The following is a 14,968-nucleotide window of genomic DNA, read 5'->3' as shown; positions in this document are numbered from 1 at the left end:
AATTCAGGGCACTTCGCTGTTCTACTGAGGTTTATGAATGTTTAAAAACTGCTTTGCGGTCCCCAAAGTAATTTGACAAGTCTGACAGCTATTGATTAAAAACCTGAAATTATTCAGGCTGCAGGATGACTTGGGGGATTAGATGGAAAGTTTTTTGTTTCTTCTCACTCTGTGTGCCCCTTGCCCTCCCACCCCCCGAAAAGACACAAGAGGTGGGAGGTAAATGTGTTGCCGAATGTTTTTTGAAAACTCCATTAGGCTGCGGAATGGCACTGGAGAGGGTGGGGATGGGGATCACCCCTCACGTCCCCGGTCTGGGCTCCAGCTCCGCGCCAGGCAGCAGTGAGGTGCCCTGGGAAGGCGCCGGAGGTGGGGGCAGCGGGGGGAAGCCGTGTGCTCTTTCGTGTCTGGTCCCTTGCGCTCTTGGGCTGTGGACTTGGTGGGGCTTCTGTGGCGCCCTTGGAAGCGGCCCAGCGGGTGAGGCGCTGCACCCCAGAGAGAGGAGGGAGCTGGTTCGGGGCTGCTATGCAGCAAGTCCAGGGGTCCGAGAGATGGGGTGGGGGGTAGGGTTGTGCAGGACAGGAGCCCTCCTGGCCAGGTTTCTCATCTCCCTTTCAGTGAGAGCCTCCAGGCCTGGCCCAGTGTGAGCTGAGGACCAGCACTGGCCCCTTGAGGGGGATGAAGCCCCTTGGCTCTCAGCTCCCATTCTGCCCTGGGGGACCGGGCCGAGGCACTCCGTTCTCCCAGCCTGTTTCCTCTGCTGTCTTAAAGCTTCCTTCGTCACATCCTTCAGATTAACCGGGGTGTATAGGGGGAAAGTTGCCCCATGAGGTAGGGCTCTGCGGACCTGTTTGAGTTCACGTTCCCCGTTTCTGCTAGGGCGATGCTGCCTTTTGTGCGGGGCTGTTGGGAGAAGGCTGAGCTGTGATGTGTGCACCTTGATAGGCATCCCTGTCCCACAGTTGGTGCTTAGTAAGTGGCTGTTAAGTCCAGGCAGCCACAGTGTTGATCATTAAATCAGCACCTATGGGGCATTTCCTAGGAGCCAGGCCTCGGGCTGCGCTATAGCCATAGCACACGATAAGCCATCCCGTCATCCTGTTGTTGTAGACCTTTGCTAGCTTGGCCCTGCGGCGTGGAAGGGAAGCACGGACTCCCAGGGGTCCGGTGAAGGCTGGAGACCAGCACTGCCCAGCCCAGGGCTCAGCATGTGGATAGAGATGGGGTCACCCTGGTTCCAGTGACTGCTAGGGCCTGTCCCCTGGCCTTGGATGAGAGAACCTCAGGCTGAGAGGGACCATGCTTCCAGGCGCTGTCATCCCAGGAAGACTTCCCAGGCAGGGCAGCCAGCCTCCTTGCCTTTTAAGGACAGGCTCTGTCTCCCCTGGGCCCTGGGAGCCGCTAGGCCGCTGCATTCTTCTCCCCTCTCCTGGGACCGCAGCTGGGCTAGGAGTAAGCACTGGCCTTCTCCGCATCGGGTTCCCAGGCCAGCAGGGCAAGGCTGGGTGGGGGAGAGATGGCTCTGCTGGGTGTTCTGGGTGGGGTGCTGCCCTGTTTGTGTCCTGCCGCTCGATTCCCAGGACGTTGGCGCCCACACCCCGACTGCGCTCCAGTTTTGGAGGGCAGAGTTTTCCAGCACAGCTGTCTGGACCACGTGGCTGTGACAGGCAGGAGTGAGTTTGGCCTGTTCTGACCTGACTCCGGAGTCCACAGGTGCCGCCAGCCCTCAGGCGGGCACCTCCTCCGTGGAGACCAGCCTCGTCCAGGATTTCTACCCCTTCCAGGCCTGGCTGTGGTCGTGGGCAGCGGCAGCGGACCACACAAGCATGAGTGGGAGCTTGGGTCAGGGGATGCTGTGCTTGGGACTCACAAGCAGAGGGGCTAAAGTGGCCCCTCGAAGGGTCTACTGACCACCCGTTCCTTTCATTCAGGAAATTAAGGGCCTTTTTTTTGTTTGTTTGTTTGTTTGTTTTTGAGGTATCCCAGAGCATTTGGGTAGATGTAGTTTGTCCCCATTTTATAGATGGGGAAAATTGAGGCTTGGAGAACGTGAAAAGACTAGAGTGGTCAGAGGAAAGGAACAGAAAATGGCCTGAGAAGTCCTTATCTCAGCACCCCAAATGTCAGGAGCATCACCCACCTTGGAAACAGCCTTCAGACAAGTCGGCAGGTCCTGTGTCGGCCTTGCTCGCAGCTGCACCCCTGCACTCACCGTGGTATCTGGCACTCAGCTGCACATCTTACTTGATCCTTCCAACAGCCCTGTCGGGGAGGTAGGCCATTCTCCCTATTTATGGGTGCAGAAACTGAGGCCTGGAGAGTTGAATGACTTTCAAGTGATTGTGGTTGAGTGGTTTTTAAGGAATGGAGACTAGCTTTGCCGCTGTGGCTGGGCACCTTTGACACTAGGCCTTCCTATCCTCCTCCCTGTTCCCAGCTGTGAGGCGGGAGGGCATGTGTGCCTTTGCTCCCGGGCCTTACTTACTCCACTGCCTGCCTACCTGCATGGCCTGTTACCCAGCCATCCTCCAGTAGGGCAGGCGTCTCCTCTGCCGTGTGCCTCAAGGGGCTACCAGCTCCTGCTTGCACACTCCCACAGATAGGGTGCTCACTCCTTTAAAACCAAACCAGCCTGTGCCTGAGTAGTGACTGGCCTCTCCTGGTCCCAGCTCTGCCCTCTGGGGGCATGCAGGGCAGCTCCCTCTGCCCCTTTAAGACTTTGAAGGCAATTTTGAATCTCTCATTTTCTAGGCTGTACAACCTCTCAATTCACCCTGTCCACTGGGAACATCCTCCCATGTCAGAAAGGGCTTCTTAATTATCGCAAGTTTTGTTTTTGGGTCTCCTCCCTTCTTGAAATAATGGGGTATTTGCTAAACTTCTATGTTAGTAACCTTTGAAGAAAAAAAAAGCTGGAGTTGAAAAACAGCTCGTGGGTTGGCTGGAAGGCTATCAGATAAGACTGTGGCCCTAGAGCTGGGACAATGTCCTCTTGTTCCTGCTCCCTGGCCCTCACAATGAGCTGCTGTTGGGGCTTGGCTGTATCTCCAGCGGTGGCTCCGCCCGTGCCCGTGCCTGTGCTGGGCCCGTTTCCTGGGCAGGGGCTGTCCCACGCTCACCAGCCCCCCTGGCTCTTGCCTCTGGACGTGGAATGAGTGGGTCATGGTGAGCAAGTCAGCTGGCCATGGCCCTCGGTGGCTCAGCTGCCTGTGGGGCGATGGAAGGTTGAAGGAGGCACAGATGGAGCTAGCCTTAGACTCTGCTGAACGGGTTCAGATCTCACTTGGCTGCTCGCCACCCATGCGATCTCGGGTGAGTTACCCCGCCCTTCTGGGGTGCAGCACCTCTGCCCTGGTGGGTTGCCCCGAGGAGACAAGTGGGAGAGCCGTACGGGGTGTGGGTCTCAACCGCATGGCCTGGGCGTGAGCTCTTGTCTGCCCGGGGACGCCAGGCAGCAGGCTGGTGGCAGCAGCATTTGGGCTGGGCTTCCACAGCTGAGAACGAGAGAATTCGTTAGGCGGAGAGGTACGGGGAGAGGTGGTAGGGCTTCAGGAAATAGCATGGGCAAAGGGCCCCAAAGGGGGACGAGTCGGGAGGAGAGTCTGGGTCACTTGTCGGGGTGCAGTGTGAGGGGATATAGAGAAGGCGTTTCGGGGAGGGCTTCAGTGCCAGGTTGAAGCACAGTGACGTGTTTCTCTTCGGGAAGTGAGGGGACGGCAGAGGGATGGGGGTCACGCCACGTTGGGTGGAGGGCCCATCTGGTAGGCTGGTGCTGCTGTGGTCATTTGGAGAAGGCTGGTCCGCACTGCCCCCCAGGCCCTGGCCAAGACTGCTGGAGCGGAGGAGTCCAGAGCAGGTCTCCCTCCCCTGTGGCCCGTGGCACTCCCATCTGTGACCTGGGAACCGTGGTACCCTCCCCTTCCCAGGAAGTATGAGGATTCCATGCCATGGATGTAAAGGCCTGAGCAGATGGCCTCAGCTGGGGAGGGGACACGGGGCTTTTGGTCCTTGTGGTCTGATGAGGGTCTAGAGAATCCATTGTGTCTAGGACTGAGAGATGTCTCAGAGGGTGGGGCAGTCGGGTGGGTGTGGTCATGGGGGGTGTGGCCACGGAGGGTACGATGAGCCATCTGGCCTTGGGAGAGGTGGAGGGAGCTCCCCATAACTGGACAATGCCAGAACAGGGGCATCTCTCAAATTCTGTCGGAGCCCTGGGGCGCTGCTCCTGGGACCTGACCTTGAGCAGGCAACCGCTGTGATCAACGCTTGGGTTGTCTTTGTCCCTTTTCCCAGTCACTGGGGTTGAAGTAACCCAGTCAGCTCAAGGAGGATTGCCCCCATCCCAGCTGAGCTCCTCCCCCTTCCCAGAGCTTAGCTGACCTTGGCTGCTAGGATACTGTGGCTTTGGTCCTGGAACCCCAGGGGCCCTGAATCTTCTTTCTGAGACAGATCCAGCCCTACCCACCAGGAGCCCCCAGCCAGGCAGGAAGAGGGTCTGTGACAGACCTTCCCAGCATAGCCTGCTGACTCTCAGGGGTTGGGGCCGTTACACGGTTGCTGTCTCCAGGGAGTCCGGGAAGGCTTCATGGAGGGTGTGCTGATGTTGAGTGTTGAAGTTTGGATAGGACGAGGGGACGACATATGCCTGGAGGCCTGCCTGAGGGAGCTGTGAGTCCTGGGGAAGAGCAGCCCAGGGTGAGGGAGAGCAGGCAGAGGGACCCCAGCAAGCGGGGCTGGTACTGAATTCCATGCATTCCTGGCCGGGAACCCCTCTTCTGCTCCAGGGCCTGAGAATTGCCTCTCTCTGACAGTCCTCTGTATAGCACTTCAGTGTCTGCTCCTTTCTGTTGGGTTTTGTTTGAAGCAAGGCCCTTCTTTTTCAGATAAGGAAGTGGCCCCCAGGGGGTTGAGGTATGGAGGTGACACTAGGAGGAAGACCAGCCCCTGGGCCTGCCCCCTCGGAGCAGGCTTGTCTCTCCCTGGTGAAGTGGGGGTGAGCTCAGTATTTGCTTATTGGCCATGTGAAGTTTCAGCAAAGGGATATATGTGACATTTCCTATGGGCACAGCCCAGAGTGCCAGCTCTGCTCTGGTGAGGAGGGCCAGGCGCACGGAGCCCGCAGTCTGGACTGAGATCTGAGCCCAGCGCAGTCCCATGGCATCCCCGGCAGGGTTGTTGTGAGAATGAGCTCGGACCGGGGCTGCAGCAGTGTGAAGGCTTTTGCTCCCCTTAGTGCGGTGGCTCTGTCTCCAGGGACCACAGGAGGTCACTGGGGTAAGCCATCATGGGACAAATCTGGGCGCTGGAGGAGGCCACGCAGTGGGACTCTTGGGCCACCTTCTCTCTTACGCTAGCCATGGAGTGGCAGGGAGGGACCTGATGTGGGGTTAGGGGTCACAGAGACCTGTACACATGGCATCAGGCTCCAGACCCCCGCACCACACAAGGCAGCAGTGGGCAGGGCTCCCAGACCAACCAGGCCCCCATTGCAGCAGGGGCCTTGGGCAGATCAGGTCACTGCTGCTCCCTGAGTCCCTTACCTTTCTGTAAAATGGGTAGATGAATGTTGCTGGTGAAAGGGATGTGGAAGTGAGCAGCTGGGTGTCCTGCGCCTGATGGAGGCGGGTGCTTCTGGGTGGAGTACCTCCCGGCAATGGAGTGGGAGCAAGGCAGTAGCTGGCAGCTGGTCTTAGGTCGGGAGACTGAGCCTCTTGCTGCCCGCTGGGAGCCTGGGCAGTCTGCGGTGCCCTCCACCCTTCTCCCTGCCTCATTGGGCTTTTTGGCCAGCTTATAGGTGAGCTACAGGTGAGCGAAACACCACCCACCCTAAGATGCTGTTTCGAGGCAAAGGCAGGGCTAGGTGAAGGCCTACTTTTGACTCATTGATGGCACGGACTGGTGTAGAGTATTAGGAGGTCCTGCAGGCCTGGGACAGGGCTGGCTTCCTGGACGAGGTGGTTCCTAAGCCATTTGGTGATACTTCTGGTTTCAGGAAGTGACCAAGTGACAATTTTTCCTTCCCAAGCCCTAGTCATTTTATCAGCCACCACGAGGGACATACTCAGCCTCTGTCAGGACCTTTCACCCTGGCGGGGTCACAGCAGAACAGCTCCCTCTGGGCCTCTTGTGCCCCTTTTCTCTCCCACCAGGAGCCTTTTGGGGAGGAGGGGAACAGGTGGACTCAGGCTGAGTGGGAAGGATATGTGTCTGCCTGCGAATCAGGAGCCCTAGCCCGCTGGTCCTGTCCCTACCCGATGGGGCAGCACTTCGAGCCTGGCCCTTTCCTGTGCAGAAACAGACTGGCACATCTTGGAGTATCTTGGCTGGCCCGGGTGTGGCCTCTGTTCCAGTCCCCCAGCCTGGAGAAGCCCCCGGGAGGTTGGGAGGGTCACGGCTGCCCAGCTGCAGCCAGGATGCCCTAGCTGTGAGTTTGCCTACGGCCTCTGTTCAGCCAGGAGCCTTCCCAGGGAGGCCTGGGCCAGCTGGGGCGTGTTTGTGGAGCAGAATGGTGAGGAAGGAAGAGGAGGGTTCTGCAGCCATAGGTTCCAGGCCTGGCTGCTTTGGGGTCTGACCTGGACTGCGAGGCTCCTGGGCTATAAAACCAGAGCCCCCTAGCTTTCCCTGGGCAGGACCAGTCTGTTGAACCGTGACTCCCTTTGCACTTCCTAGGTCCATACTCTGCCCTCCCAACATCTTTACCTGGCAGGAGTTTCCAGGCTGGGTCAGAAAGCAGCCTGATCCTGGCCTGCCGGCTGGGTTTCCAGTCCCAGACAGCAAATGTAGGGGCTGTGAGTCCCAGCCCTTCCTGGGCGGGGTGACTTTTCCAGCCTCTGGGGCGGGGCTTCTCTTGCACTGAGCTGTGAAGCCCCATCCTGGGAGGGGGGCCTGGAGTCTGCCCCATGTGGTGGACAGCCCAGGGTGGCCTATTGCAGCTGAGGGGACTACAAATCTACCCCCAGCCCAGGCCAGTGCTGTGATGGGGGCTGGGCATGGGCCACTGGAGCAGGACCTGGGGAACTGGTTAAGGGCAGGTGGTGTGGTGGGCCACTGTGCATGTTTGGGAAAGCCGCCTCCCGGGGACAGAATGCCAGAGGAGCGGAGCCAGGGTAGCTGTGTTTGCCACTGGCCTGGAGTCTCGCTAGGCTCTTCGTGTGAGTTTGGGGGTTTGGCCTGGCTCTAACCTGACCTCAGCCTGCCCCACAGCTTCCCTCTGGTCTGCGCATTCTCCTCAAGCTCCCAGGAGTCCTACGTGAAGGCATCTGTTCAGCTTGAGTGATCTGAGCCTTACCCTGTGCCAGCTTCATGCTGGGCATGGTGGGGAGCAGTTGCAGGGAGGCTCACTGGGTCTCTTGGGTCAAGCTCTGGGGCTCCCTAGGGCTGGGGTCCCACTTCTGGCTCTGACTCCCATGGAGTGCCTAGCACAGGACTCCATGTTAGAGAAGGCTGTTGCCATGGACATGAAGAGTCTAAAGGGTGGAGAGTGGCTTCTTGAAGCCCGTGAGGCCTCTGGGCAGGGCCTGTAGGCTCATCTCTGGATTCCTGAGCCCCTACATTGTGGGCCTCTGTTCCCCCTTAACTCCAGTGGGCGTAGAGATAAGGGCTACAGCATTGTGACCTGTGGGAAGTGTCTGGTGCCCCTGCCAGATCTTCCTGCCTGAGGTGGGGTCTTTGCTGAGACAGGGAGAGAATGATAGCTTGGGCCTTGGGCCATCAGAGGCCAGGAGCTGAAAGGCAGAAGTTGTTGGGGGAAGGAAGTCTAGGTGGGCTAAGCCCAGGGTGGGTTCTGTGCCGGTTGCAGGGGTGTGGGCTATGGACAACAGTAGGAGCAAGGCCTGCCCAGCTTCCATGCTAGGAGTCCCAGCTGTGGGAGGGGGCTTCGGTGGGGCACTGCTCTGTGCCATTGGCTCTGGAAGGGACATTCACCTCTCTGAGGACTCTACTAAGCTCTGGTACACGTGCCATCTGGGGTGCTTTCCAGGTGATGTGCTGAGGAAACCGAGGCTCAGAGAGGGGAAGTGACTTCCTCAGGGCCACACAGCAAGTAAGCAGTGTGCACAGGTCTCTCAGAGCCCGTCCTGGTCTGGGCTCCATTTGGGCACCAGGTGGCCCACTACCTCTGCTCTTTGTGTCCACGTGGGGACTACTGACCCTGACCTTGGGCCCAAGCTCCAGGACATGGGCCCTGTTCGAGTGTCAGTACCTCAGGGACCGAGCAGAGACTGCTGCATCCTTCCCAGTTTGAGCCTCGTGTCCTTGTATGTAGCCGGGGGGAGACGGAAGTCCTGTTGCTCTCCTCCCTGAGCTGCTGCGCGGACTGCGATGCTCTGTGTGAAAGGGCTCTGTTGACAGTGACGTTCTGGACAAATGGCTGACTCCTTAGGTCTTGGAGGAAGACCAGGGCCAAGGAAAGGAGGTGGGGAATATTGCCTGGGTGCTGTGGGTCTCCAAGGCCAGGACCCTGCCCCAGACCCGGTGCTGATGTTCAGCTCCTGCGTGGCGGCCTCATCCTCAGCCGTTTGCTCCCTGAGAGGCTGAGCCTCTTCCCCAGAGTCCCCCAGTGGGGAAGAGGGCCTGGCGGGTCCCTGTAACTCCAGGACTGTAATGCCCCCTTCTTGGGAGGAGTGATTGACTCTAGCTGGGAGGTCTGGGCAGGCTTCCTGGAGAAAGGGGGAAGGGAGGGGCGTGGCAGGCTGGGCCTGACACAACCCACCCCCGCCCCCCCAGGTCCCATCTGATGCCCAGGCTGAAGGAGTCTCGCTCCCACGAGTCCCTGCTCAGCCCCAGCAACGCGGTGGAAGCGCTGGACCTCAGCATGGAGGAGGAGGTGGTCATCAAGCCGGTGCACAGCAGCATCCTGGGCCAGGATTACTGCTTCGAGGTAGGTCCCCCTGCATGGGTGGGGTGGGGCACGGATGTTTTCTCCTGGTCAGGCCAGTTTGCATCCAGACACTCTCTGGTCTGGATTGCTTTGGGGCAAGGCTGGAAGTCTGCTCATAGCTTTTGGCTCCTAAGAAACCAGATGGAGGTGGGAGATGGGGTGCTTGTTTCTGCTCCGTGGGCTCCTTGAAAATGGGTCAGCACTGTCCTCCGTGTGCAGGGCACAAGGTCCTAGTGGGTGAGGGAGAGAAAGCCTGTATAGAATTGCTTAAGCCCCAGAGCCTGCTCACTTCTCAGAAATCCCTCAAATGCATTGTGGGGTAGGAGAGACCATTGCCTTTTGGGGCTTTGTCTCCCCTTGTGCATAATGAGAGCCAGAGCCTGCCTTCTAGCTTTCTGTGACCCAAGGTTTGAGAGCAGAGAGATAGCCACCCAACATATGCAGGGTGTGCAAGGCTGTGACCTGCCCAGTCCCTCACTGTAGATGGGGAAGCCGAGGCCCAGATTGATCAAGAAGATGTCAGCAGTCACAAGGGAGCCCGAGGCCAAACCAGGACCAGGGTAGCTAATGTTGCAGGTGTTCCTGGGAGTTCCTAATAGCTTCTCCAATTATTCGTATTCTCTTCCCAACTCTGTTTCTGGGAGGCTTCCCACCCCTAACAATCTTGCATGATTAGGGGAGCTCTCTGATAGAGGAATGAGCCTGGTAATGAAAATCAGCTACTCAGGGACAACCTCCAAGCGCTCCTGCCCTGGGGAAAGAACGGAGTGCGGCCTGGCACCTGCTGTATGCTCTGTGCTCACTGGGTGCCGTCTTGTGCTCCAGGCTCCTGGTCCATCGGGCTCTGATGTCTTTGCTTGGGATGCACTGAAGATGATGCCTGTCCGCTTGTCCACAGCAGGGGTGCTGTTTTGTGCAGGCCCTTGAGTGGGCTGGATGAGGACTCTGCTTTCCCCCTGTAGGGCCCTTGCCCTGGTGCTGGGGACAGCAGGAACAGAGTAGGAGCTGCTTGGGTTAGGTCCCCTCATCTGAAGGAGACTGAAGGATGAGGAACACAGGGGAGGGGAAGGGTTTCAGACAGAAAGACTCCAGGGCCCAGCAGGCCTAGATAGTCCAATTCTTTTTTTTCTTTTTAAAAAGATTTTATTTATTTATTTGACAGAGAGAGAGATTACAAGTTGGCAGAAAGGCAGGCAGAGAGAGAAGGGGAATCAGGCTCCCTGCTGAGCAGAGAGCCCAATGTGGGGCTCTATCACAGGACCCTGGGATCATGACCTGAGCTGAAGGCAGAGGCTTAACCCTCTGAGCCACCCAGGCACCCCTAGATTCTTATTTCTCTAGTGTGGCCCCCAAAATGCTAAGTTTCTGTGACCACCACTATTGTCACTGCCACTTGGGAAAAGAACTGTCAGAAGGTGTCAACTGAGGACTGAGGTGATCCTTTGTGCTTACTGGTGGTTGTGTCCTTGGTGCCTGTGGTTTTACCTGTAGAGGGAGGTTCTGGGTAAGCATTGCCTTCTGACCTAGGCATGGGGCCCCTCACCTTCTCTCCTGCCATCTCTGGGAGAGAGGCTGGAGCCAGAAAGATGCTTTCCTGTGGACAAGGGTGCTGAGGCAAGGGTGGGGAGCTGGGGCCAGGCACTAACTGGTCCAGGCATGGGCTGTCCTGCTGTTGCTGACCTGCTCTGGGACCTTGGGTCTCAGCGAGTCACCGGCAAACGTGGTCTTTGTGAGCCTTGTTCTGCCTCCTCTCTGTGGCTGTGGCGCAGACCCGGCGGCTGAAGTCCTCCAGGGCCCAGAGGTCTTCCGTCATACCAGCTTTGCTGTGCTCCCCTCCTGTGACACTATCCTGCCCGTCCCCCAGGTGACGACATCATCGGGAAGCAAGTGCTTCTCCTGCCGATCGGCAGCCGAGCGGGATAAGTGGATGGAGAACCTCCGGCGAGCGGTACACCCCAACAAGGTAAGCCTAGACCCAGACCAGACACAGACTCTGGCAAGTGGGACGGAGTAGGGTTCTCGGGTGTAGGCCGCGATGGGGGGTGGAGGCGGCGCCCGAGTGGGCAGTGGTGTCGGTCCCCAAAGTAGGAGCTCCATTTGGCCAGGCTGACGCGGGCCAGAGGACGGAGGTTGGGGCCATTAAGGACTTGGGTGCTGGTGCCCTGCTGCCTGAATTCCCGTGTTCCCCCCCACCCTGCCCCCTAACCATGCATATGGCTGGTTCCATATGCGTCCAGTTCTGGCTTGGACGGCTGTTCCTTCAGAGGAGCACCACTGGCCTAGGCTGGTGGGCCCCCAGTTCCTCCCGTCAGGTTCATGGATCCTCCTCCTATAATTGGCCACTTCACTGCCTGCCTCCGTGGCTTGCCTGCAGGGCCTGGGCAGAGTCCTGGTCGCCATGACCTCACTAAAGAAGGGGACTTAGCAGCGGTCACGTCTAAGTGACTTTACAGACCGGCAAATGCAGAAGAGCTGGGAAATGGCCCAGTTGTCTGCTGTGCGCCAGGCCTTGTGCTGCCTCTTACTTGGTCTGTCACTCCATTTCGTTCCCATTTCACAGAAAGGAGACCCGAGGCTTAGGTTAAGTCACGGGCTTAAGGTCAGTGGGCCAGTGCAACGCAGAGCAGAGACCCAGCCCCTTGTCCGCCAGACTCTAGAGCTGTCCCTGCCTCCTCCTGATCCCATGTCAGGGCTGGGCCCCTCCTGGGTCTGAGAGCTCTCTGCAGCCCCCACGGTGAGCGCGGCCCCCTTGTACATGTGCAGGACAACAGCCGGCGTGTGGAGCACATCCTGAAGCTGTGGGTGATTGAGGCCAAGGACCTGCCGGCCAAGAAGAAGTACCTGTGCGAGTTGTGCCTGGACGACGTGCTCTACGCCCGCACCACGGGCAAGCTCAAGACCGACAATGTCTTCTGGGGGGAGCACTTCGAGTTCCACAACCTGCCGCCCCTGCGCACCGTCACCGTCCACCTGTACCGGGAGACGGACAAGAAGAAGAAGAAGGAGCGCAACAGCTACCTGGGCCTGGTGAGCCTGCCGGCTGCCTCCGTGGCCGGGCGACAGTTTGTGGAGAAGTGGTACCCGGTGGTGACGCCCAACCCCAAGGGTGGCAAGGGCCCCGGGCCCATGATCCGCATCAAGGCGCGCTACCAGACCATCACCATCCTGCCCATGGAGATGTACAAGGAGTTTGCCGAGCACATCACCAACCACTACCTGGGGCTCTGTGCAGCCCTCGAGCCGATCCTCAGTGCCAAGACCAAGGAGGAGATGGCGTCGGCCCTGGTGCACATTCTGCAGAGCACGGGCAAGGTCAAGGTGCGTGTGTGGGCACAGGTGGGTCTTTGCACATTGTGCGGCCCACACGGAGGCCTGGTGGTGCATACTAGGTTACCCACTGTCCCCTGTGTCCAAGTCACGGCGTTTAGTTCTCACAGAGGCACCCATCACAGTCAGGTGGGCCCCCTAAGCCCCAGAGTTGCGTCACAGAATGGGGGTCTTTGTGTCCCTCCTCCACGGTTGGAGGTGGTTGGTAACGCACACGTGGAGCCGAGGGATGGGGTCGTGGCGTAGAGTGAAGGAGCAGGTTTGAGGGGCCTCTCTGCGGCCCTCGAGGGCAGGCCTCTCCTAGACACACATCCAGTGAGGGAGCATTCAGGTGACATCCCCAACATGTGACGGCCTGTCCTAGCCCCCAGCCTCCCCCTCCCACGTAAGGCACACAGGCTCACAGCCAGGCTCACATACACGGTGCACACAGTGCCTGTGCTGTTCAGCAGTCAGCCCGCTATGGTGAGAGCTGTTCCTGGCCCCACAGCCCACAGAACGGGGACTGTCCCAGAGCCATCCGGCAGGCCCTCCTGTAGGGTTGGAGGGCCCCACCTCTGTGCCTGCCCCCCACTTTCATCTTCCAGGCTGCGCTCAGCCCCTCGCACCTGACTCCGGAGACAAGTAGGCTTTTTCAGGAAGGCCCCCACTGCCCAGCTGCCCAGCACGGTGGAGTGTGGTTCTGTGGGCCTCAGAGGTGGACCCCCCCCACCCCTCCACCCTGCCCCTTCCGTTGGTGGGGAGCTACCTGAAGGGGGTTCAGTGGAGAAGGAGTGGACAGTGCAGAAGGCCCGCGGGTGCTGGCCCATGTCATAGGAGAGTTAAAACACGAATGTCTTATCTACATTTATGAAGTAAAAAGAAGGAGCCAGGCCTCTGTGCTCTGGACATGGTGTGGTTTGAGAGGCAAGTGGCCTGTGATGGAGGTGAGGGACCGCCATGTGTCAAGGTCCTGAGCGCTCACAGTCTGGGGCAGAGGGGAGATGTGGGTTGGGGGCCCAGGCTCATAACTCCCATCAGGGCCCCTTATTCCCTTACCTGTTCCCAGAAGTCTTTGGCCCCCTTTGGGCCCTCTAGAGCCCCCCGCCTATTGGACTGGTGGCCCCCCTCAAGGAGAGGGACTTCCTCAGCATGGTCTCTGTGCAGGAAGGGAGTGCTGAGTTTCCTCCCCGCCAGCCTTTGGACCTGACTAGGCCGGACAAGCTCCGGTCAGTGTTGGTAGGCTGCTGGGAAACCGAATGAACTGAGGGAGCCCCTAGCCCCCAGAGAGGGAGTGAGCGAGGCTTCTTCTGCTGCTGTGTCTGTTCTTTCAAGACCCAACCGCAAGGGCTAGGCTGGCCTGGCAATCTGACTTCCTTCTGCGGTAACCTTTGTTTATAAGGCTTGTCCCCACCGTGGAGGGAGTTGGACGCTGGACTTCACTATTCTGTGCCTCTTTCCCTTCACTGGGTTTTAGCTCTAAAGAGAGCTTCTCATCCCAGCCTAGGCCTCGCGCCCACCCCAGGAGTTGAGGAAGACCTGTGACCGGGAGCCGGAGCCCAGTGGAGCTCCAGGTCCCCATGGCAGTACTTGCCTCTGCTTCTGTGTCCTCAGAGAAGGGGGCCCTACAGCTCATCCGTAGGGCGGGAAGGGGTCCTCAGGGAGTGTGATACCCAGAGAGGCATCAGCCACTCCCCCTGCCCCACTTTGGCCGGTAGGTCTCCTGGACCTAGAACTAATATCTATTTCAGGGGCCACTTGTGATTTCAAAGGGCCCAAAGTGGTGCGTATTTGTGTGAGGGATTTCCAGGGCACCAGAAACCCCGGCCCATGCTGGCTGCCTTGCCACCTCTGTCTCCCTCCGCTAGGTCTCTGATTCCCTCTCTTCCCCTCCCCCAGGTCCCAGGGTTGGCTGAGGGCTTGAGGAGGTGGGGCTTCCCAAGGGAGGCAGGCTCACTGTACCTCATCTTCACAGTCAGGAGAGAGGGCATGGGCTCAGGCTCCTTCCAGGGTCTCCCTATGACACTGTGCAGGGACCCATAGACTCTTCAGGTTCACAGCTGCCTTCTAGAAGCCTGGGACCCACAGTGGTGAGGGGCTGCCTCACCACTCAAGCCGAGGACTGTGTTCTCGCCATCTGAGCCCTGGCCCACGGCCTTCCAGGGCGTCTGGACAGCTTCCCCCAATGGGGCGGCACAGAACAAGTCTGTCTGGTGTGGGAGCCCCTGCCAGAGTCACGGGCAGGAGGATCGTGGCAGCTGTTTATACAGTGGAGGGAGGGTGGCCCGTGTGTCCTCTTTAGCGCTGCTGGCGACGGGAAGGGAGATCTGCTCTGGTCTCCTGGCCAGGCCTGGTCAGGGTTTGAGTCCAGCGGGGCTGACCACAGTGCAGTTGGCTCCCGGCTCCATGTGGCAGCTGGACCCATTCTCGTATCCCCACCTCCAGCTGTCTGCCCTCCGTGGGCTGCCCATGCTCACCCGCCAGCGGCTCCTAGGGGTGGGCACCGCCAGCGGACCAGCTGCAAGAAGTGGGTGCTTCTGGCTGGGGAGTGGGGCAGGGATCCTCGGGTCCTGCGGTCCGGGCCTGCTCACATCCACTCTTCTCACCTGCCTTCCCAGGACTTCCTGACCGACCTGATGATGTCAGAGGTGGACCGCTGCGGGGACAACGAACACCTCATCTTCCGGGAGAACACACTGGCCACTAAGGCCATCGAGGAGTACCTCAAGCTGGTGGGCCAGAAGTACCTGCAGGACGCGCTAGGTAGGGAGGGTGCAGGCTAGC

General features: G+C 59.1%; 1 protein-coding gene across 7 annotated transcripts in view; it reads left to right on the top strand.

Moving 5' to 3' along the window:
• LOC122917293 (DAB2 interacting protein) overlaps positions 1 to 14,968 on the top strand; it is a 124,092-nt gene that overhangs the window by 88,097 nt on the left and 21,027 nt on the right. For all 7 annotated transcript variants that reach the window (XM_044264988.1, XM_044264987.1, XM_044264986.1 and 4 more), the window contains 4 exons: positions 8,725 to 8,878; positions 10,743 to 10,841; positions 11,642 to 12,196; positions 14,803 to 14,947. In XM_044264988.1, coding sequence (XP_044120923.1) covers positions 8,725 to 8,878; positions 10,743 to 10,841; positions 11,642 to 12,196; positions 14,803 to 14,947 — 953 coding nt within the window. The remainder of the gene's footprint in view (positions 1 to 8,724; positions 8,879 to 10,742; positions 10,842 to 11,641; positions 12,197 to 14,802; positions 14,948 to 14,968) is intronic.

This window comes from Neovison vison, chromosome 9 (assembly GCF_020171115.1).
Source record: "Neovison vison isolate M4711 chromosome 9, ASM_NN_V1, whole genome shotgun sequence".
NCBI classification, from domain to species: Eukaryota; Metazoa; Chordata; class Mammalia; order Carnivora; family Mustelidae; genus Neogale; species Neogale vison.
The sequence above is the reverse complement of the archived record's forward strand: the minus strand, read 5'-3'. Positions and strand labels throughout refer to the sequence as shown.